This window comes from Callithrix jacchus, chromosome 8, assembly GCF_049354715.1.
Source record: "Callithrix jacchus isolate 240 chromosome 8, calJac240_pri, whole genome shotgun sequence".
Lineage (NCBI taxonomy): Eukaryota > Metazoa > Chordata > Mammalia > Primates > Cebidae > Callithrix > Callithrix jacchus.
Window position 1 is genome coordinate 130,505,077 of NC_133509.1, and position 24,426 is coordinate 130,529,502.

At 45.7% G+C, this 24,426-nt stretch overlaps 1 protein-coding gene and 1 long non-coding RNA gene across 2 annotated transcripts in view; both read right to left on the reverse strand.

The window, feature by feature from the left end:
* Window positions 1–24,426, reverse strand: part of LOC144577469 (uncharacterized) — a 551,905-nt gene that overhangs the window by 113,742 nt on the left and 413,737 nt on the right. The gene's annotated exons all lie outside the window — the stretch shown is intronic.
* On the reverse strand, window positions 19,882–22,661 carry TCL1A (TCL1 family AKT coactivator A). Its single transcript, XM_035262192.3, has 3 exons — window positions 22,454–22,661; window positions 20,460–20,612; window positions 19,882–20,044 (listed from the first exon to the last, which is right to left on the reverse strand). The coding sequence occupies exons 1-3, from the start codon at window positions 22,595–22,597 to the stop codon at window positions 19,997–19,999; spliced, it is 345 nt and encodes a 114-aa protein (XP_035118083.1). The 5' UTR covers window positions 22,598–22,661; the 3' UTR covers window positions 19,882–19,996.

Here is a 24,426-nt window from a genome sequence, read left to right on the forward strand (position 1 = left end):
CAGACAAAAGCCAGAAGACCTCTCCTCTCTAGAAAGATGGCATGGTCTCCTCCTCCCTGCTGGTTCCTGAGTTTTTCTTACATAGCCACCTGTCACCCGTTCCCCCAGCCCCTTGGATGTGATTGGCCACCATGGGTGGGCCCCCATCATAAGTTCCTAAAGCATGGGATCTCATCGAATATGACTCGTTTAATACTTGTGAGAATTCTGTGAGGTGTACATGTTAATGTCCCATTTCACAGATGAGAAGGCCAAGACTCGGGTCGAGAATGATTTCCTCAAGACTGTACAGCCAGGAAATAGCAGTGTTCAGGCTCATATCTAGTGATCTCAGATCCCTAGATTTAAGCATGGCACTGAGGTGCCATGTGATGGGGCCTCGGAGGACCCAGCACTGACCCACAGAGGCTCCTCTCAGATGGGCAGCAGCTAGAGCAAGCCAGGCAGGGCCTGGTGCATTGGAGAGGTTGGCACTGGCCTTGCCTTTGACCGCAGCAGCTTGGGGTGCCAGGCTCCGCCAGAGTTCACTGACTGTCTCCTTTGGTCTTCTCATAGGCCCTGCTGGCCCTGCCTCCTCTGGCCTGCTATCTCCCTGGGCCCCTCGGTGAGGATCTTCATGTGCCTGCTCATCCATTTGCACACCCAGCACAGCCTCTTTGCAGGCAGCAGGCAGCAGGGCGCTGCACACTCAGCTGCCCTCATTTTCCTCAGTTGTCAGCCCCTTTCTGTCCCGCTCCAATCTACACTTAGGGCAGCTGGACTGGATGGGCTTCACTAGGGGCCCCGTCTGTGTGCTGAGCCCATTTCCCTTGCTGACTGCAAGCCGTGGGTTCTCTTTCCCCTCTGTGCCCCTCATGCTGATCTTCTAGAGGCCACTCCCCAATCCCCTCCACTCCACACCCACCGGATGTGTGCCCAGCCAGGCCTCTGGCACCCCCATGGCAGCCCGTGATTGGAAACTCACTGTCAGCTGGCAGGGGCTTGGTTTAGGAGATGGCCGCAGAGAAAGCCGGGTTTGGATGTGGACTCGGATGCCCTATGGGTAGCAGTCCTGCTGACACTTTGGCCCGAAATGGATCCAGTGCTGAGCAAGCAATGTACGACAGAGCCTCAGTGAGTCTATCTGCACAGTGGGGAGCATGGAGGGATGGGTTTGGCCTTTACTTCTGCTTGTTCAGTCCTTCAGCTCGCAGAAGGGATGCTAGTCCATGAAGGTGATCTCCCAGAACGGGTTAATTAAACTGTATCACTCACTGTCCACTTTTGTGCTGAATTGAAGCCCCTCTTTGACCTCTTCCTAGCATAAAAATGCAGCTGCTGGCACCGAAATGTTAAGGTAACATTTTAATGATCTATTTCATGTTTTTCCACACTGGGAAGGAAATTGTGATTGGTCCATTCAGCAGCAGGATGCCGGTGGGAGGTAAGGAAGTGGGAGGAGGCTCATGCGGGCTCTGGGTGAAGCCTTGATATAAAAGGGCAGGAAAGCCTGTGGTGGTCACGGGAGAACAGGGAGCAAGGGAGAGCTTCCAAAGCGAGACAGTGAACAGCATGTCGGTGCAGGAGATGCAGTAATGCAGGCGCAAGGGAGAAGGGTCCATGTGCGGGAGGGAGGACTTGACAGAGGAGCAGAGTCCTTGAGCAGGGAGGGATGGGGCAGGGGCCTGGGCACTGAGCAGTGCCGCCACTGTGACCAGGAAGAAGAGAACGACACAGTGCAGGTCAGGGTGGCCATGCAGTGGTGGCAAGGAGAGGGGATTTTTCCCCCTCAATTCATTTACAAGAAGAAATCACCCATGGGCTGAAATCCCCCACCTTACAAAATGAATCTGTGAAAGTATTCACAGAAAGTTTGGGGAAATGTGTTCATGAACGTGGGACACAAAAAAGCAAATAAGACACAGGGGTAAGCAAAAGACAGTGTAAGACAGTCTTTTTCCAGTGAAGCATTTCTGTATGACAAAATATTAGCACTGCAGCAGTGTCCCCTTGTCTGCAGAGGACGTGTCCCGGGACCCCCAGTGCAGGCCTGAAACCTCTGATCGAACCAGTGTGTGAGCCCTATGTCAATCACACAGCGCCTCCTCAGACTGTACCTTGAAACTTATGCATTCTCCACCAACTGTCCTTTCTACTTGGAGACCCCTTCCTGCATAGAAGAAGCTGCTTTTCTTTCTCTCCTACCTATTAAACCTCTGCTCTTAAACTCCTCATGTGTGTGTCCTATCCTGTTTTCCTGGCAAGACAGTGAGCCCCAGGGTATATACCAGAGACAAAGTAGCCACTTTCGCAGCATTGCCTGGACCCCAGCGGCTCTGCCCAGGCTCCTTTTGCTGATGTGTCTGTAACATTGTGACACAATAAGAAATACAGATTTGGTTTCCATCCCAGGTCCTGGCATAGAGCTCCTGAAACCTTTCCAAGTGATAGGAGTGAGGAGCATCTTTTGTTATTCATAATGAACCCCTTTCAACCTACCATGTGATTACAGGGTTAGAACTTTTAGTCCCACCCTCCTGACCTCCAGAAAATAGAAAAATAACAACAGTATTTCCAAACATTGGGAAGGGGAGGAGAGAGAAAGTGGAAGTAAAGTACATAGGTTTTCCCATGGAAGGAAGTTCAGAAAATACAGTTGAAAGATCAGGTAACAGAGCTAGGAACATATTATTTAAAAGGAAAAGCTAGAAGAAATAAGACTCATAAGAAAACCAACCAAAGACGGACAGGAGGAGAGAGGAAGCACAAGGGTGCGGTTTCCTCATCCTTCACGAGACAGTGGGAGAGATCACAGAATAAATAATAAACAGAACACCTGTATAAAATTCTAAAGGGCCTGGCGTGGTGGCTCACACCTGTAATTCCAGCACTTTGGAAGGCCAAGGTGGGTGGATCATTGGAGGTCAGGAGTTTGAGACCAGCCTGGCCCACATGGTGAAGCCCTGTCTTTACTAAAAATACAAAAATTAGCCAAGAGGTAGTAGCTTTAATCTAGCTACTCAGGAGGCTGAGACAGGAGAATCACTTGAGCCTGGGAGGTGGAAATTGCAGTGAGCCAAGATCACACCACTACCCTGTCTCAAAAAAATAAAAAATAGAAGCTCTAAGATGTGAGAAAAGTTGAGAAAAATCTGAACAAGGAGAGCTGTGAGGGTGGAGTAGGGTTAGCGGAGATCAGCTGCAGAAACTAATTCCAGCAGTGGTCAGGCAGATGCAGGCATCAGAGCAGTGGAACGGAATGGGGGTGAGGGGACAGCTGAAAACGGAAGTGGGGATTTAGTACATGAGTGAAGGCTGGTAGAACATGGCACTTTGGCATAATGATTATTTTGTGCTAATGGCCCTTGGTAAACAACAGATGCACAAGGGTACTCTGACCTCTCCTTTTTCTTCCTGAAAGTGAGTGAAACCCAAATGTGGAAGGTGTCCTCCCTCTGATGAAAGCAGCACTCATCGCCAGGGCTGGCAGTTGAGGTCGAGAGAATTCTGTACACACTAACCTCATAAATGAACCTTTCTCCATTAGCCACAAGGAACTCCCCTAGCCTAAGGCCCCTTGCCTTGTCACATTTTCACAATGTACTACTCTTTGTCCAAATAATAGTGTTTAACTATTTCTTTGGGTCTTCATTTCCTTATGAGGGCTCTTGTGTCACATAAAAGTTATATTAAATCAACATGCTTTTCTCCTGTTAATCTGTGTTATGTCAATTCTCTAACCCAGCTGAAAATGCTAAGGGGGTAAGAGGTCAAATTTTGCCTTCCACAATCAAGGTGGCATTTGAAAGCACTGCCAAAGGATACATTAGTCACTAAACATGGTAGTATGGTGACAACTGGCTAGCCATTTGCATAAGAGAGTTGGATCACTACTTCATTTCTCATATGAGAATAAACTCCAGATGGATTAATGGATAGACAAAAACATGAAGAAAATTTGTTATTGTGGAGCAGAGAAGTTCTTATTAAGAAAAACATCAACCCAGAATACACAAAAGAAAAGCAATACATGTGCCACGCCTGTAATCCCAGCACTTTGGGAGGCTGAGGCGGGCAGATCATGAGGCCAGCAGATCGAGACCATTCTGACTAATATGAAGAAACCCTGTCTCTACTAAAAATATAAAAATTAGCTGGGTGTGGTGGTACGCACCTGTAGTTCCAGCTACTTGGGAGGCTGAGGCAGGAGAATTTCTTGAACCTGGGAGGCGGGGGTTGCAGTGAGCTGAGATTGCACCACTGCACTCCAGCCTGAGCAACAGAGCGATACTCAGTCTCAGAAAAAAAAAAAAAAAGCAATACATGTGACAATGATAAAAAATTTCTGCCTAGCAGGAACAACAATGTTGGAAACCGGTTTATAACGTTGGGCAAAACCCACACGGAGACGATGGATCACTCAGCAAGGCCAATTTACTTCCTGCAGGAAGAGTGCAACTCACCTGCAGTCCTGCCACGAGCGCACACCCGAACAAGGAGACAGGGACATTGATAACTTCCATAACCTGACGCAGTCGGCCTGCTGCTGTGTCCAGTTTCCACTGGCTGGAACGGGGCCTCACATTGTATGCATGCGTGACCCGATTGGCTAAAAACGTGGAAACTTTCTAAAGAGGTAATGGCAGAGGAGAACAAAGGAGAAGAGGAGGTAACCTGAGGAATGCTTAGAGAAGCGATAACATTTCCAAATAAGGAAGGAGAAGAAGCTATGACCTAAGACTTGCCTGGGCTTGTTCAGGGACGTCAGGGCAAATATCTAGGCTAAAGTGGAAGAACTAAGAAGGCGGGATGCACTTACGTCTTCATCACGACCAACAGCTACTTTAGGGTTATTAGCAAAAGCTTTAAAGTAAATTAACCTTGGAAGAAACTATTTGTAATGAACTAAGAGGAAAGCTTTGAAGGGGAACCTTTTATTTATTCTTATTTCCTACAACATCAAAATAAAGTACAAAACAACATGGCAAAAACACACGTAAGTATGTGGAGAAACACCGACAAAGGACTTCTTTCCTGAATATCTAAACATTCATCTTTCACCAGCTTAGATTCTGTGTTCCAAAAACTCCTTCGTACACACGAGAGACTGTCTGCCCCACTCTTCTGTATCATTTACCAGGTGAAATGCCACATTTGGTGGAACATACTTTGCTTTCTTATTTTCTAAACCTGAGAGAAAAATACTGATAGACAAAATAAGTTAAAAACAGGCTGTTTCCACTTTGAATTCCTGCCCATAAACCTCAAAAGGCCAGATGTGCTCAACAATTCTATCAAGTTTCTCTAGTAAGGTGGTTTCCCCTGGGTCCAAGCCGACTGTTTCAGTCCATCAAACATTTGATGCCGTTGCCTTATGCTTGGCTGAAAAGAGAGACCTCAAACAGGAGTTCTCAGATTGGCCCACACTACGCCCTTCCTGTGCTCCTCATCACTGCGCTGGGTTTCTTTCCATCATAGGAGCTCCTTCTGTGCTAGAATGTGTGCCCCTCGCACCCAGCTCAGGCCCAAAGATTGAGTAGAATAAACGAAACACCTGAAGGGAGAAACAGGGCAGATTCTGGCAGCATCCGGACCACACTGCTTACTAACGGGGCAAGTAACTTCCAGTCTCAGAGCCTGTTTCTTCACCAGGAACTTGGGGGTAACGAGTACTTACTACTTCATAAGGCCTAAAGGAGATGATGTGTGTTAATCACACGTTATACTAGCTAGTCCACTGGGATCACTTTTTGGACCAACTGCCTTTTTAACTTTCCTTCTGTATTAAATTCCCTTAAGCGTTACTCATATTATAATTCGAGTTTAAGACAGGATGTATCTTACCAAATATTTATGGTTAATTCTCTTCTTCATATAAATGAACCCATACAAAAGCATTCCCTAATTCCTCTCTACTTTCTCTAACCTCCTTGGTTTTCTAAAATTGAAAAGTAATTCTGCTGTACTAAAACCAGCACCAAGTTTCCTCAACATCTTTCACTCCTCAATCGAGGCATACCACACACTGTTACCTGTGCTTTCCAGTAAAGGACTCTGAGGGGCTGGTGTTTTTTGCTTAGTGTAACCATTACATTACACATTTTTTAGGAAGCCAGGGCTCCTAAAAAATATCCAGAATGTATTATCTTGACCTTAGATGCCAAGTGGGGCTGGCAAGACTTTGTCCTAGGACAAGATTGTAGGTGGTTAGGAGTCAATAAAACCCCAGCCTCGTGACTCCACATGACATCACACACCTTCAGCCCCACATTGCCAACCGCTTGGCACATTACCCTGAGCTGCCTGTAAGAAAGGTGTGATGTTCATTTTTAAAATATCAAGAAACATATTAATAAAATTTAGAATATAATATTTACAAATCTATCTTTACAAAAGGATTAGCAATTTGAGGAGAAAAATGCATAATATACACATCTTCTTTTCCTTATATATTCAAAGACTTTTGTTACAAGTAATCACAAAGCTAACGATACAGTTTTATTTCAAGTTTAGTTTTTCCTACTGTGGCATTAAGCACCTGGATGCATTCATTCTTAGCTGGAAGCAAATGTAGGTGGGGGGTGCTTGTCACCCTGTTGAACGGTTGCCAAAGGAAGTTGAGATGTTGAAAAAAGGCAGTTGTAACTTGGAGCAAAAATCGACCTAATTATTTGTGATTATCTGTGATGTTTTTTAAGGTGAGCCTCTCGAGCCAATTGTTTGATTTTTTAAAAAATAGAGCAAATGGTGGTGTTCTTGCAACATTCTTGATCTCTTTGGTTGCAGACCGGTAGTAATTCTTTCCCTCCTGCTTAAATCACATGAAAGGACAAGACATTGACATTTGGTTTGTCCTTCAGTGCTTTTTACGATCTTTTCTCAAAGCAAAATAATCTTAGGAAAGGTTTTAATTTTTTCCTCTTAAGAACACTATTCATGACACTTTTCACTGAATGTGGACAATGTCAGAAAGGAGGAATGTTGAAATTTCTGGAATCCGCTCTATGCCGGGTACTTTTCCTCTGTTACCTGCTTTAAAACTAAAAGCAACCTTCTCATCACAGCCCAATGGGTTCCTTTTGCCTGCCGCCCTGAAAAAACACAACTGCAGTGGGTGTTGCTGGGCAGCTGAGTGAGAAGAGGGAGAAATTTCTCAAACCCATGTCCCTCAGAATTAGGAGGCATAGGTGTGGGGAACTGAAACAATTAAGTCACTGGGGATGACGTCATGGGGCATCTAAACTGTTTTCCTGCACCTGTGTTCCCAGGAGGGCGGGCCATGGTTTTAGGATTAGGTGGCATCTCTTGGTCTCCTTTGCCATTCTCCAGCAAAGTTCAAGCTCCTACCGTGATTCTAAGTTTGACTTAGGAATACGACTTCGGTCTCTAAACGTGGGGAGGGGGTCAGTTTTTCTGGCCTGAAAGTTTAGCTGTAAACTGAATTACTATCACATTATCTTGGCTTTCTCACTAGAAGCAGCAAAGAAACCAGTTTAGCCTATGAGTTTAGAAGCAAGATGGAGTCAGTCTTGTTAGAGTTCACTCATTACCTATAATTCTGCAAAGGCAGTTTCATTATAAGATAGGTTTTAATGCACCTCTCTTAGCACAGATGAGGAACTGAGGCTCTGAGAAGTGTAACACTTCACCTGTGAGTCGGGAAAAGTAAGTGAGCTGGAATTCCATCCAAGCGTGTTTTCCTCTCTACGTCTGTATAGTATAGCACAGTGACTAAGAGTATAGACTAGAGCATGGCCGTGTTTGAATCCAGGGCTTCTGCTTACTAGAGATGTAACTTAGAGCTTGTGCATAATCTCTCTAAGCCTATACTCCCTCCTGTAAAAAAAGGCATCATAATAATGCCTCCTATAGGTAGGTTCCTAGAATGCCTCTTTCTTAGCCAAGCAGGCTTGCTCTTAGTCCTAGACCAGTATCAGTCCAGTCTCCTGGCCTTTGCCCACTCATAGAGCACTCAAGAACTTTCCTCCACAGGCCTAAATCCCACCCACTTTCCAGAAAGTATTCCTTAACAGGTCCTGTTCATGGAAACTTTTTTCCCATTCTTCCTCCTTTCTCAACTCAAACATTCCCTGAACAGTATACAAGGAAGAAAGAAAATTGAAAACTCATAATTGGCCGGGCGCGGTGGCTCAAGCCTGTAATCCCAGCACTTTGGGAGGCCGAGGCGGGTGGATCACGAGGTCAAGATATCGAGACCATCCTGGTCAACATGGTGAAACCCCGTCTCTACTAAAAATACAAAAAGTTAGCTGGGCATGGTGGCACGTGTCTGTAATCCCAGCTACTCAGGAGGCTGAGGCAGGAGAATTGCCTGAACCCAGGAGGCGGAGGTTGCAGTGAGCCGAGATCGCGCCATTGCACTCCAGCCTGGGTAACAAGAGCAAAACTCTGTCTCAAAAAAAAAGGAAAACTTATAATTGACGATAGCAGCGTTGCCTCCTAGGAGAGACATAATTTCTATCAGAATAGTCTTTTATTTAGCAAGTTACAATGTGGCAGGCCAGTTCTCCCCAACGGTCACACAGACAGGCCTGCATGACAGTCGACAGGCAGGCCAGGATAGCACCCCAGTTACACAGAGCCACTTCCACAGAGCTGCCTTAACACTGACCACATAGTGAAACCTGGGGAACTCGGTGCCCAGACGTCAAGCTAGAAGTGAAACGTGGTCGGTAGGAGCCTTGCTCGGCCTTCTTTCTTGCTGGAGCAAACCAAAATAATGGAGCCGGGCTTACTTTCCTAGTGCCAGGGCCCACCTAGAATAGACAAAAATCAGAGACTAGTTAAGGTAACAGAGGCAGCTGTTTGAATAGATTCATTGGAGAGTCTAAGGCAGCTCTCTGGACCAAGCTGTAAAGAGGTAAAAGAGAAATAATCACTCCGGTATCACAGTAGACAGGCCTTGAAGATCCTGGGGCCCACACGGCTTAATCAGACTTAGAAAGCATTTTTTTGGGGGGAGGGCTCTGAACTTCTAGTTGAAACAAAATTAGTTACCTATTGACTTAGGTGAATGCTATACCGCACATAGGCACATAATTCCAACCTATATTAAGCTCTAAGAAAATTGTAACACTTTGCATTGGTCTGGTGGAATTATCTCCAGCCTTCTCCCTGTTTCCAGTTACAGCAATAAAGTCCCTTCTCTCCTAGATGATCTGCTTCTCGAGCCGACCTGGCTTGGTTCCAGGAACAACACTGACATGGTGTTAAATCCAGAGAAGATAGCCCCAAGTTAGACAACCAGGTTGCTCTGCATAATACAGTCAGATTGTTGGTGTTTCAAAGATTACCTGTGTGAAGGGAGGGGGAGGGTGCGTTCTGTGAGGCAGAGAGGACTCCAGAAAGATGTGCGTGGTAGAGCTTTATTGGGGCGGTGGTAATACGGTAACAATCCCTCAGGGACTTATTCAAACAGAGACTTACTGATATCCCACGTCAAGTTGTAGTCTGAATGTTAACCCCTCCCCCTCCCTAAACCCTCAAACTTAACCCCCAGCGTATCCCCAAAGGTTGTCACCTGTGGCCCTGTGGGGAAAGAATCAGAGTACTGCTCAGTGTAGGGCAGGGTGACTGCATGGAGCAGGGAATAGGATCATCCAAAAACCATACTAAATCGGTGGATGTTAGAGCTCAAAGTAAGGGTTGATGGGGAGAAGCATGAAACCCCATGGAAGTCCTTGGAGAAATTGTGAAAGCTGTTATGGGAGGGAGGGTCAAGCTAAATTAAGTCTGAAAGGATGGAGTACCCCATCCAACATATAGATACAGGGGGCAATCATCCCATCTGGTTCATTGTGAAATGCCCTGTGCCCCCTGTATCTATATGTCACACGGGGCATTCCACCCTTTCAGACTTAATTTAGCTTGACTCTCCCTCCTGTAATCCCAGCACCTTATGAGGCCAAGGCAGGTGGATCACAAGGTCAGGAGTTTGAGACCAGTCTGACCAACATGGTGAAACCCCGTCTCTACTAAAAATACAAAAATTAGCCCGGGGTGGTGGTGCATGCCTGTAATCTCAGCTACTCAGGAGGCTGAGGCAGGTGAATCACTTGAACCCAAGGCGGAGGTTGCAGTGAGCTGAGATCGCTCCACTGCACTGCAACCTCAGCAACAGAGTGAGAGTCCATCTCAAAACAAAATAAAACGAAGAAAACAAAAAACCTATGATCATAGTCTATGTATAGAAAATAGGCTAAACATGTATGAGTCCCTTCTAAATTGAAGCTTCACTGTCGTTACTCATGACCTCCAAGTTGTGGGGATGAGTAGAAATGAGACAGAGTTACTTAACTCAGTACAGCCCAGCTGATGAGATGGTAAAGCGGCCCTGACTTCTTGCTGTCCCTGCTTAGTGAGCTGATACGGCCAGTGCTGAGGAGAGGCACCACTAAGTCAGAATAGCCCTGGCCACGTTCCCTGGATTTCAGCCTTTTGGGGCCTTCTAAGTCCAGGGGCCCAAGTAATTGGCATCTTAACCAATGAACCTGCTGTGTAAGTAAGTCCCCCACTACTGCACCAGGTACCAACAATGAATTTATAAGTTTTAGTATTGACTAGTACAAAGAGCTCTTCCATATTATTAAAATGTGTTTAGCAGTTTCAAGAGCTATAGAATTTTCACATCAAAACTATAAATGATCATTATAGTAAAGTATTTGTGAGAGCATTTTCTTGGAAAATTTCTCAGATTTCTAAGTTCTATTTGCCACAGGAGGTTCACTGACAATAAATTCACCGGACTAGTCAAGTTAACTCATTTGACATACAAAGAGGTTAGAATCTTTGATAATTAGTTTATTTCTGCAGGCATTTCCCCTCTGTAAATAAAGTTGTTTTGTAAGCAAATACAGTGACAGTAACAAAGTAACTTTAAAATATAATAAGATGCAGGGCAAGATGCTGACAGAGGCATTGTTTTCCAATCTCCCAATTTTCACAAAGTCCAGAAGACCAGCCAGAAGAGCAAAGAAAAACTGAGTAAGTAAAGTAGGAGAAAAAAATCGGTAGAATAAAAAGATGAAAAGGATTGAAGAGAAAGTGATGGACATGATAGACAGGCAATGAAGATGCAACATATCCATAATAGAAGTCTCACCCCCAAACCCCCACAAAGACAAAAGGAAGGCAGTGGGTAGAAACTATTAAAAAAAATTCCTGAAGACAAAAAAGATGACATGAACCTGTGTATCTGAAGGGACCATGATGTGCCTAGAACATCTGATCAAGAACAGTCATCTCCAAGACACAGTCTTAAAATTATTGTACGTTATGGAAGAGAAATCCCTTCGGCATAAGGTAAAATGACCAAGGAACTTAACGTGGGATTAGATCTTCACAGAATACTTTTTAAGGTAAAACCACAGAGAAGTAAATGGAGTACCACAGTGCAAATACCCAAGAAAGGAGATGTAACACCCGCCTCACTTCCAGATTTTTTAATTCAGTCAAATGCCTTCAGGAAGAAAGGCCACAGACAAACCTCAGTGAAGAGGAAGGAATCCAGAAATAATGTTCCTGTGTGCACTTCCTGAGTAATCCACTAAGCTGTGAGCTTCAGACAATCAGGAAGTGTTTAGGAAGCTTTCCATTAGGACTAGTGGTGAGAAATGTCGAACCCTAACCCCAATCTTAAATAAAGCGCAGGAGTGTGAGAAATCCTATGTGTTTGTTACCATTCTCTGATAATAAAGGTATATTTCAGTTATCAAAAACGGGGGAAAAGGGAGAGTATGCAGAAAGTAAGCTTGATGGCTTCCTTGGAGATATTACTTAGCATTTAATATTAATTTAGATGCGTTGGAGAGGGAGAGGGGCTGGGGAAGGAAATGTTACTCATTTCAATTTTGCTTGCAGTAGGGAACCAAAAGACCTGCACCGCCCAGCAGGTGGACCACCAGTCACATGTGGCTATTAAAACTCAATTAACATTGAATAGAATTTAAAATTAAGTTTCTCAATTACACTAGCCATATTTCAAGTGCTCCATAGCTACAGCAGCTAGTAGCTACCATACTGGGCAACACAGATACAGAACATGTCCAGTATTATAGAGCATTCTTAGGACAATGCTAGAGTAAATAGTATTTTTTTTTAGGAAAGGCTGGTCAGGTGCAATGGCTCATGCCTGTAATTCTGGCACTTTGCGGGGCTGAGGTGAGAGGATTGCTTGAGCCCAGGAGTTCAAGACGAGCCTGGAAAATATAGTCAGACCTCATCTCTACAAAAAAATTTAAAAATTACCTGAGCATGGTGACAAACATCTGTAGTCCCAGGTACTCGGGAGGCTGAGGTGGGAGGATTGCTTGAGCCTGGGAAGTGGAGGTTGCAGTGAGCTGAGATCACACCACTGCACTCCAGCCTGGGCGACAGAGACAGAGCAAGACCCTGTCTCAAAAAAGAAAAAAAAAAACAGTAAAAGAAAACAAGCACTGAGGAAACTACCCTAAGATATTAGTCTAAAGATGTGAAATGAAAATGCAACACCAAAAATAATGTAGAAAACAGCATATACAGAAATTTTTATATGTGTATAAAGACAAACATAAAACAATCCTAAGACCAGTACATCAGATATATCATCAGTAACTGAAATGAGTTTCATTCACCGATTCAAAAAATGCATCAAAATCCAACCTTTTCATACACATGCACACACATAGGAATGAACATGCCTAAAACAGAGATTCAGAAAGATTTAAATAAGATGCTAGGCACAGATACACCAGACAAATGCAAATTAATACAAACAGATAGACACAGTTCATGATCTTCATGTATGTCAAGGTAGAACTCTAGCCAGGAACCACTGAAAGAAAGGATAGATCATTGAGCCAAAGGCTACACAAGATATAACAATCAACGTTTATGTGGCTGGTAACACGGCAGCAACTTTATGAAACGTCATCTACCAGATGAAAGGAGAATGTACTAATAGGAAACATTAGTATATTTCTTTCAGGATGAGATAGAACAAATGACCAAAAACAATGATTGAGAACACAGAAAACCTAAGCCGTGTTAGTAATAAAGCAGAGATTTACATCTCTGAACTTAATTGAGAGAAATGCCTCCTTTTCAAATGCACATGGAACAGTCACGGAAATTGAGCATATCCGTGTGCATTTGATATATAGGCATAATTTACGTGGCCCGATATATTTATTTTTATTAATTTTAATTTTTATTATGTATTATTTATTTAGTTTTACTATTGATTGACTGATTGATGGGTTGAGACAGGGTCTCACTCTATCGCCCAGGCTAGTGGTATGATCTTGGCTCACTGCAACCTCCACTTCCCAGGCTCAAGCAATTCTCCCACTTCAGCCTCCTGAGTAGTTGGGATTAGAGGTGTGTGCCACCATGCCTGGCTAATTTTTGTATTTAAGTAGAGATGGGGTTTCATCATGTTGGCCAAGCTGGTCTCCTGACTTCAAATCATCCACCTGCCTTGACTTCCCAAAGTGTTGAGATTACAGGTATGAGCTACTGTGCCCAGCCTTTTTATCTATTTATTTTAGAGATGAGGTCTCAACATTTTTCCCAGTCTTTAAAAGGCAAAGGTGGAAGGATCATTTGAGTCCAAGAGTTCAAAACTAGCCTGAGTAACATGGTGAAACCCTGTGTCTAATAATATTTTAAAATTAAAAAATAAAATAAAATGTGTGGTATTAAAAACTTATATATGATATCAAAATCAGAAAAAGACATCGCAAGAGAAAACTACAGACTAATACTTCTTATGAACACAGATATAAAAACCCTTAACAAAATACTAGCAAACCAAATCTAGCAACATATAAAAAAGATTATACACTAGGACCAAGTAGAATTCATCTCAGAAATGCAAAGTGGTTCAACATACAAAAAAGTAAGTGTAATATACCATATAAATAAAATAAAGGACAAAAACCAACATTCCAATAGATGATCATCTCAACAGATGCAAAAAAAGCATTTGACAAAATCTAACATCTCTGGGTGATAAGAACACTCAATATGGCTCACGCCTGTAATCCCAGCACTTTGGGAGGCTGAGGCGGGTGGATCACAAGGTCAAGAGATCAAGACCATCCTGGTCAACATGGTGAAGCCTCATCTCTACTAAAAATACAAAAAATTAGCTGGGCATGGTGGCGCGTGCCTGTAATCCCAGCTACTCAGGAGGCTGAGGCAGGAGAATTGCTTGAACCCAGGAGGTGGATGTTGTGGTGAGCCAAGATTGCACCATTGCACTCCAGCCTGGGTAACAAGAGCGAAACTCCCATCTCAAAAAAAAAAAAAACAAAAAAAAAATCACACACACACTCTCAATAAACTGAGAATAGAAGGGAACTTCTTCAACGTGATAAAGGACATTTATGAAGAAACCATAGCTAATATCAGACTTGGGGTGAAAGATGAAGCTTTCCCCTAAGATCAGGACCAAGGCAAGGATGTCCACTCTCTTTCTTTCTTTCTTTTTTTGAGATGGAGTCTTGCTCTGTCACCCAGGCTGGAGTACAGTGGCACAATCTTGGCTCACTGCAACCTCCACCTCCCGGGTTCAAGAGATTCTCCTACCTCAGCCTCCTGAGTAGCTAGGATTACAGGCGCCCACTACCATGCCCAGCTAATTTTTGTAGAGATGGGGAGTTTCACCATGTTGGCCAGGCTGGTCTTGAACTCATAACCTCAGGTGATCTGCTTAACCCAGCCTCCCAGAGTGCTGGAATTAGAGGCGTAAGCCACCATGCCCAGCCCACTCGCACTATTTCTACTCAACACAGTTCTGGAGATGCTAGCCAGGGTAATTAGGCAAGAAGACAAAAGAAAAATCATCCAGATTGCAACAGAATAAGTAAAATAAGTACATACTTGTGAGGATGGAGGTTATCAAAAAAAAAAAAAAAAAAAAAAAAACCAGACAACAACAAATGCTGGTAAGGATGTGGCCAACCCTTGTGCACAGTTGGTAGGAATGTAAAATGTAAGTGTTACAGAAAACAGTATGAAGGATCTTCAAAAAATTAAAAATAGAACTACCATATGGCTCAGCAATCCAACTTACGGGTATTCATCCAAAAACATTAGGAAACAGAATCTTGAACTGAGATTGCATGCCCACATTCATTGCAGCACCATCCATAGTAGCAAAGAGGTAGAAACCACCTCCTATCCACTGATGGATGAATGGATGAGGAAATCGTGGTATATACATACAATGAAACTTTATGCAGCCTTAGAAAAGAAGGAAATCCAGCCAAATGGATGAGCTTTAGGGCATCACAGTAAGTGAAATAAATCAGCCACAGAAGGACAGATACTGCGTGATTCCTACTAATATGAGGAAGCTAAAGTTGGAAAACTCATAGAAGCAGAAAAAAGAGTGGTGGTTTTCTTTTTCATGCCAGAGGAAAAAGTTCTAGAGATCTACTGTACAACAATGTTCATATAATTAACAATACTGCAGCGCACACATAAAAGTCTGTTATGAGGGCACATTTCATGTTAGGTTTTTTGTTGCTTTTTTTTGTTGTTTGAGACTCAGTCTTGCTTTGTCACGCAGGCTGGAGTGCAGTGGCACAAACATGGCTCACTGCAGCCTTGACTTCCCAGGCTCAAGCAATCCTCCGGCCTCAGCTCCACAAGTAGCTGGCACTACAGGTACATACCACCACACCAGGCTAATTAGATGGTTTTTTTTTAGCATAATAAAAAAAGAATAAACTTAGGAATTGATTTAACAAAAGAAATGTAAAACCTATACTCTAAAAACTGCAACATGTTATTTAAAGAAAATATAAATAAATATATATGGAATAAATGTAGAGGGAGGCTGGGCACAATGGCTCACACCTGTAATCCCAGCACTTTGAGAAGCCGAGGCAGGCAGATCACCTGAGGTCAGGAGTTCGAGACCAGCCTGACCAACATGATGAAACCCTGTCTCTACTAAAAATCCAAAAATTAGCCAGGCGTGGTTGCAGAGGCCTGTAGTCCCAGCTACTTGGGAGGCTGAGGTGGGAGAATTGCCTGAACCTGGGAGGCAGAGGTTGCCGTGAACCAGGATCATGCCATTGCACTCCAGCCTGCGCAACAAGAGCGAAACTCCGTCTCAGAAAAAAAGTATGTAAGGGAAAAATTATGAAGTATTTAAAATACGTTGGCAAAACAACTTTGTGTAGGAAAAAATTTTAAAAAGATTAGCATAACATAGATCAGCTGCTGGCACTGCCCTATCAGATGCTGTCACGTGCCTCTGTGCCTCCAGTATGTGCCTTCTAGATTCCTCAGGCATCTAAGATTGTTCCTGGGATTGAGCCCTCTGTTCTGCCCCATCAGGTGGTCACTTTCCACCAACCCTTTCTTGGAGCATGCATGCCCGGGCTCCATTATTTCCTACTTGGAACACTCTCTGCACCTCACTTTTCCAATTTTCCTTATAAGGCTAACAGCAGGGCTGGCTCTCCTCAACACCCCTCCTCTCCTGCCACACCAGCAAGGTTCTGCCCCATCACAGCACTGACACTGCCTGGCAAGGTCCCCATCGCTCTCCATGTACCAACCCCAATGGCCACATCCCTTCCTTCTCTCTACTCAGTCTCTCAACAGCATGTTCCTCAGCTGCCCACATCCTCCTTAAAACACTTTCTTCTCTTGGTTTCAAAGACAACTCCATCACTGAGCACTGGTGACTTGCACCTGTAATCTTGGCTACTTGGGAGGGAGCCTGAGAGTCTGAGATCAGCCTGGGCAACATGGCAAGACCTCATCTCAAAACAAAAAAAAATAATAAATAAAACAAAGAGAACACCATCTCTCCGTAAGTGATCTCAGTCAAGCCCCTGGCTTTAATTATCGTTTTAAAGACTCTTCAATGTATTGTTCTGGACCTGAGCTGTGTTCTAGATCCATATTCAATCAACAGACTATCAACAATTCAACTGGGGTATCCTAAGTAATTCATATGTAACACACTAACACAGAACTCCTGGGATATCCCCACTTGGCCAAACCTATGCCTCCCTCATCCTGATAAATAGGATGTCTAACCATTCCAGCCCCATTGTCTGCCCAACTATTCCAGCCAAAAGCCTAGAGTCAGTCTTGTGGAAAACTGAGATTCTGCGTTGCATTTAGTTAATTTATTAGGGCCATTTATTCTTACAAAGCAACATTTCTTTTAGTGAGTAGTAATCCTTTTGCTACGTTTGTAATTTCCACAGCAAATTAAATCTTCACAGCGTTTGCCATTACCTCTTCCTTAGAATCTAGCTCCCTCTTTTTCAAGGCTCAATTTTTTTTTTTTTTTTTTTAAATGGAGTCTATCACTGTCGCCCAGGCTGGAGTGCAGTGGTGCAATCTCCAATCACTGTAACCTCTGCCTCCCAGGTTCAAGTGATTCTCCTGCCTTAGCCTCCCGAGTAGCTGGGATTACAGACACCCGCCACCACTCCCAGCTAACTTTTCGTAGGCTGGTCTTGAACTGATGACCTCGTGATCCACCCGCCTTGGCCTCCCAAAGTGCTGGCCAGGCATGAGCCACAGCACCTGGCCTCAAGGCTCAATCTTAAATGCCACCTCTGCAGACAGGAATTTCCCTACCAGCCATTCGAACTCCCTACCCTGTTACTTTGTTCTATTTTCTTCTGGGATTTTGCACCATTTTATCTTTTTCCAGAACTAAGGCTGCACGAGAGTAGGGCCTTCGCCTTGTCCCTGCTGCATCCCAGCTCCTGACGCTCTTCATGGTGATGGTCAAATATTTGGTAAACAAAAGAATCTTGCACACGAGCTTTCCTCTTTCTGGGTCTCTGTGTTCCAATTCCTAAAATGAGGCGGCTGCTTGACCTCCTGCGGTCCCACTGCTCTGACTTTCCATGTTTTGGCCCTGCCGAGAGGCATCTGTACTGTAATTGCTCCCACAGACCGAACTCCCAGGCTGCCATGCACCGTGCTGGGTGACGGGGTTACAACAAGAGACACACACCCTGGCAGGTTGGGTGCCAGTTTCTTCTGTCTAGTGCTGGTTAAGAAACCTGGGTTTCTTAACCCAGACTATAAAGTGGGAGAAATAGTGTTTTCCTTACACAATTCTCTAAAAGTACTTGAGGTTTATGTCCCACTGAATCCTCAGAAGGACCCTTTAAGTTCATCTCTGTGACAAGAAAGCTGTGGACTAGACACAAGTGGGAGGGCCAGGATTCTCCATAAGACAGATTCCATTCTCTGGAAGGCATCCCCCCGGAATATCTGAGGTCCAGCTACCATCTGTGGAGCGACAGCGGGTCTTGAGAAGGGAGCAAGAGGACACGGCACCAGGTGGGCTCTGCTGTGACTGCAGGTCAGGGGACGTGGGGAAGGGAGTCTGCCTGGGGCCTGAGTGGTCAAGGACAGTTTAGGCAGGAGGGGCTCCTGCTGGATTGAGAGCAGAAAGGATAGAAGTATCCGTGCAAGGACAGAGCAGATTGGAAGGGCTCTTGAATACCAGGAATCGCTGACAACATTTTGAGGTTGCTTACTCCAGTGGTTCTCAACATATGCCTCCAAGAACACTGGGGTTTTAAGCACTGGATTACATGGACAAAAAAAACTGTAGTCCCTTATCTCCAAAGTAAAATAAGTAAATCCATGAATATTTATTTCTTCGTTGGTGGCTACCTATTGTTACTTCTCTACACCAGAATCTAAGCCAAGGACAGACACTGATTCAGCACAAAGTTAGAGAAATCATCTTGCATTTAATCAGTCAATCATTACAAAAGCATTCATGCCACATACAGCCTAGTAACACCCAGGTGTGTGGTCATCTATAAAAGTGGGGAAACCCAACCTCTATCCCTTTCCCAGGTAGGCAGCTAAGGGTTCTGGGGGTTCGTCCACAGGGCTCACCAGCCTGGCCTGATGCTGCGTCCCAGGCTATGGACCATTGACCCAAAGGCTTCTGAGTCCTGAGCACAGATATGGGCTCCTTTGAGGCCTTTCCTTGAGCTGCCCCTGAACCCGTGTTGGCAGGCAGGTTTGCAGATGTGTTTGTGTGCAGGTGCAGCCCCATGTGAGACCACTGGCCCAGGGTCTCAGAGGCCCTGCTCAGGTGAGTCGGCTGTTTTCTCAGAAGGAGCTGAGTGGGTGTGTGACATGAAGCACTAGTGCCGTGAGGGACAGAAGGGACAGAAAGAGGCCAAAGACCATCAGCCAGCTGAGAAAAGCGAAGGCACAGGTATACTGGGCACCTGGAAGAAGCTCTACCAACTGGAGTCCTCCCTGGCAGGAGTGGTAGTGCTGATGGGAGCAGAGTGAGCCACAGGCAGGTCCAGCAGGCCCTGGGTAGAGCTCATCCTCTGTCTGCCTGTTCCCTCCCAGAACCCAGCATGGTGGAGAGGAGCAGACACCGGCATAGGAAACGAGGGTGAAAAGAACCACGAATCTCCCCATTGTGGACTGGCCAGGTGCAGGCCCTGGGGCGAAGGGAGACAGACGGGTGCTGCAAGACCTGGGAAAGGACAAGAGAAGACAGAGTCAAGGGTGAAGGAAAGGACCAGGCAGGGGTGAGGGGCGATGCCGCTGGAGCAAGTCTGAGTGGGAAGCCTGGTGGTCAGTGATGGCCCCAGAGGCCTTCTGTCTGAGCCAAGGCAAACTCTGAACAGGATAGAGGGCTTATGGTCAGAAGACCACTTCCTCAGAACGCAATAACACCATCTAATATCTGGCTTGGTCGATATAATTTAAGAAAGCGACTGACAAAGTGCTGGCCGCAACTTGTGAAGCCCTGTACAGATGCATGCAGCTGCGCTAAGGTGGCCATATGCATCTGCGAAGCTCCTGGATCCCAGTGGTAAGGGAGAGACATGAGTGCCTCCAGGAAGCCTCTCCCATCCCAGGACCCTCAGAAGGCAATAGTCGGGGAGGGGTTAGCACTGCCCTCACGGAGAAGGGGTGCTCTTTCCTTCTGATACAGCCACTGTGGACTAAGAGGGGTCAGGTCCCAGTGGAACTCACCATGCCACACTCAGTCATCTGGCAGCTGCTCGAGAAGCATGTCCTCCAGGCCTTCAATCTGAGAGGCAGAGAGAGAGAGGGCACTGATCAGCCGGAGCCCTTCTCTCCCTCCATTTCTCACTCCTGTGCCTTCCCCTAGCTGGGAATAACAGGTGGGAACCCGAGTGTGAGGATTTCAGGGGCTCTTGGAGACTGCCCTCCTCCCTGTAGCCTTCAGCCTGTGACTGCCCACCAAAGGGGGCTTCCTGCGGCCAGGCTGGGGGTTGGCAGGGAATAGAGGGAGGGTTCTGTTAGAGACCTCAGAGGAGCTATCTTCTCTGTGGTAAAGTCTTTTAGAAATCCACAGTTGTACATTTCCCCCATTTTTTAATGCTTTTGGCACTGGGATGGAGGGAAGATAAACCACTGAGGCCAGGCACTGAGGAGGGGAAACCCAAGATCGCCCCATAGATCCCTGGGAGAAACACACTTGCCTTGACGTGGTACACTATGCGCCAGAAACCGGAGTCTGAGGATCGGTATCGTCCGTCAGGGTAGAGCTGCCACATGAGAGGCAGCAGGCTTGGGCCTATCTGGGTGGGGGTCATAGGCTTCCCCAGGAGGGTGACTTCCTGACGAAAGAACACCTGTAATTTATCCTCCTTCTGAGAAGAAGAAAAGGACAGGGCACACCTTCAGGATCCGCTTGCCAGGGCTCCTCCAGACACAGAAAACCAGAGTCCTTCCTGCCAGCCACCCACCCAGCTGGGGAGGGGTCTGAGTGTGAAATGCTGGTCATCACTGTCCCCTGAACCTCACTTCCTTAGCCATGCATGATCCTCACAGGGACTCTGGCTGGGCCAGGACCACCAGCATGCACACGTGTCTAGCCACCTAGAAAGGGCCATGAAAGGCACACTTTTTTCTGGCGAGTTGCAGTGACTCACACTTGTAATCCCAGTGCTTTGGAAGGCTGAGGTAGGAGGATCACTTGAGGCCAGGAGTTTGAGACTAGCCTGGGTGACAGAGCAAGATCCCGTCTCTACAAAAAAAAGAAAAAAAAAAAAAAGACGAAAGAAAAAAAAGAGAAAAAGAATACTGGCTTTTTCAAATGTGTGAGGCAAACCCTGCCCCACAGTTTGCTAGTGGGTTACTTTTTGTGTGCCATTTATCATGATTATGTGAAAAACTGTCTAGTTTGTGATTTTGGTGTCACGTTGAAGAAGAGATTTCTCAACCAGACATTGTAAAAAAGAAATTCACTGAATCTTTAAATTATTTTTTCAAATTTTGACTTAAGTAAACATTTGACATGATTTTTAAAGAAAAATGTATATTAAAAAAATTTAAATGCCAATAGAAGTGCAAATTTTGGTGGTTGAAGAGCCTCGAATTCCAGCCCCGTTACCTACTAGCAGTCCTACCTTGGGCACATGTATATTTTTGTGCTTCAGTTTCCCATCTGTAGAGACACAGTCAACACTCAATAACTCTTGTTTGCTATTGTATTACATACATGTTCTAATATATTTTTAAATTTGTATACTTTCTGCAGTGTATGTTTGGAAAGAGTTTGAATATTTTTGACTATTTCATTGAGTAAATCCAAATACTTGTAAAAGAGTTATAGTTCTCTAATAAAAACGTAACATGACCTAAAGACGCATTTTAAGGTATCACATATGAAACAAAGCCAATACTGATTCAATACTGGTGCTTAGACTCGTTAAATTTGTTCTTTTCTTTTTTTTTTTTTAATTGAGACGGAGTTTCACTCTTGTTACCCAGGCTGGAGTGCAATGGCGCGATCCCGGCTCACCGCAACCTCCGTCTCCTGGGTTCAGGCAATTCTCCTGCCTCAGCCTCCTGAGTAGCTGGGATTACAGGCGCGTGCCACCATGCCCAGCTAATTTTTTTGTATTTTTAGTAGAGACAAGGTTTCACCATGTTGACCAGGGTGCTATCGATCTCTGGACCTCGTGATCCACCCGCCTCGGCCTCCCAAAGTGCTGGGATTACAGACGTGAGCCACCGCGCCCGGCCTAAATTTGTTCTTCTTAATAAAGCACAGAGGAAATAGGAAATACCTCACACTCCAGCGCAGTGGTTGCTATGACCCTAAGCTGTTGAAAGTTCTTTATAAAATACAGATTTCTGGGACCCGCCTAAGATGATTCCGATGATTGGCCATATGAATGAGTCACTTACTTTAGAAATACCCATTTTAAGGATTAGGACCCCGAAGCCCAGAAACGTCCTGCTGTAGTCAACATTATAGTCACACTCACAGGTCCCATCCTTTGGTCGACATTCCTTTGTGGTTTTCCCACCCTTCTTCGCGGCCTGGTGAACTCCTGTTCAAAAGCCCAGAACCCGGCTCAAAGTGGCTTCATCTGTGGGGAGCCTCCCTGCCCCAAAGTGGGTGCTCCTCTAGGCCTCGCCCGTCCTGGGGCCTCCCAAGCTCCTGGGGCTGCCCCTGCTGCCTCACCATCCGCTCCAAAGCGGGCTGTACCTTGATGACTAAGGGCAGCCAGGTGCGCTGGTTCTCATCCAAATACACGAACTTCTCCCAGATCCACAGGCGGTCCGGGTGGTCGGTGACTGACTCCCTGCGTAACTGCTCCTGGGCCATGGCTCCCTCGGATTCTCTAAAAAGCAAGAGCCAGAGTCTCTCCAGGTAGCTCGCTGGTCCCTGGGCGATGGGGCCACGCTTTATAGCAAGGCAGCTTGCGGTCGCCACCCAGCGGCGGGGCGGGAGGACGGCCTTGGGGCGGGGCTCTGGGGCGGGACGACGACCTTGGCGCAGGGCGTAAGGCAGGATGGGGCGGGGCTCGTGGGGGTCGTGGTGGCAAGTGAGGGTCCCACGCAGCCTGACTTGCTCCCTGGAACGCTGGCAGCGCCTGGGAACGCAGACCTGGGCCCAGCAGGCCCGCGGCGACCCCGACCGCCGTTCTCCGCTGCTAGAGAGGCACCTGGGGTGACGGTAGCCCCTTCTTCTTCTGGGAGGCCCCGCCGCTCCCTTCGCTGCGGGACCCCGGAGTCTGGGCCTCTGCTGGGAACTCACAGTCGACACCAGGATGCCCAGAGCCGGGACCCCTTCCACATTTTCTGGGAGCAGAAGAGACCCACGCGGGCCTGAGCTAGGCCTGGGCTTTCCAAGCTTCGCTGGATCGCTCCCAGCCTGGGCCTTTAAGCGTCAGAGTACATTTCTTGGCAAAGTGCAACTCTTGACTCTCCCCCTTCGTCTTCCATACACAAAGCATGCGTTTTCTATGGCTCGGTGATGCTGTGGACATCTAATAGGTATTACAAAATGTGGTGGAGAAACATGGGTGTTTCCCTTTGGGCTTTGAATTTGCTAGTGAAAGCATAGTTCAAAATGAATACTTAAACCCCTCCTTCCACCCTAAGATCAGTGGATTTGAAAAGTACCTGGTTTATATGATCAAAACCATCTCTCTGTAAATTAGAAGCACTAAGGAAAACAATTCGCTTTATTTTGCAGTAACGCATTCCCACTGAGGCAATTAAGAAAGTAAGCATGAGAAACAGGTGAAACCAGCTCTAGCCTGATTCAAACATCACCACGGGATGGAGTTCGGTGCCTCCTTCTAGCTCTTTCCCATCTCTCTGGCTAGGCATTAATAAAATAATTTGTGATTCTTTGAAATGTCACAAAAGTGGATATGAAGAGACCTGATGAGGACACCTGATTCACCTGGCAGCCGGGTATCTGCCTCTTTGCCTGTCCAGACAACCTAATTCCCAAGAAGGGGCTGAGGTGGCCTAAGATAGCTGAGATATAAGGGAATTTACCAGGAACACAAAAATAGAAGAGAAAAGCAGAGGGAAGTTAGGGGTGGAGTGAGGGTCCTTGAGCCCAGCAAACCTTTTTTCCACTGTAGCCCTTAGTGCTGTTAATATTTAATATGCAAACTTACTGGTTTCAGACTGATTTTCCTGTGAATGGCTCTTGACTTCAGACCCAGATAGCTACAGAGCAAGATGAAAACGTCACAAGCTCTGTTGGGGAGGTCTCATCCCAGGCCACAGCTTTGAGGTAAGAAATAACAAGTCCAGTTAAAATAGTGCTGCTAAGATGGACTTTGGCCAGGGAAGGGGTCCCCAGGAGCCAATGTGGCCACTGACCCAGCCCCATCAGTGGCTCTAGGACCCAGAAGGCTACAAACAATGGAGCAAGAATCAGATCGTTGTGTCTGGGAAAGCAGAATGTTCTGGGAATAGAATTCCTTTTTCCTTCTTTTGTAAAAACTCTTCAATTTTGCATGAGGGCTTCTTAATATTGAGCAAGAATATATATCATTATTGTGTGGGATTTTAAAAATTATCTGAGAAAGGGTTCCAAGAAACGAAAATGAAATAAAATGACTGTGGAGTTCACTGGGCAACTTATAGAGCCCTTGAGCTTTTTTTCATGAACGTTCCACAAGAGGGGAAGCA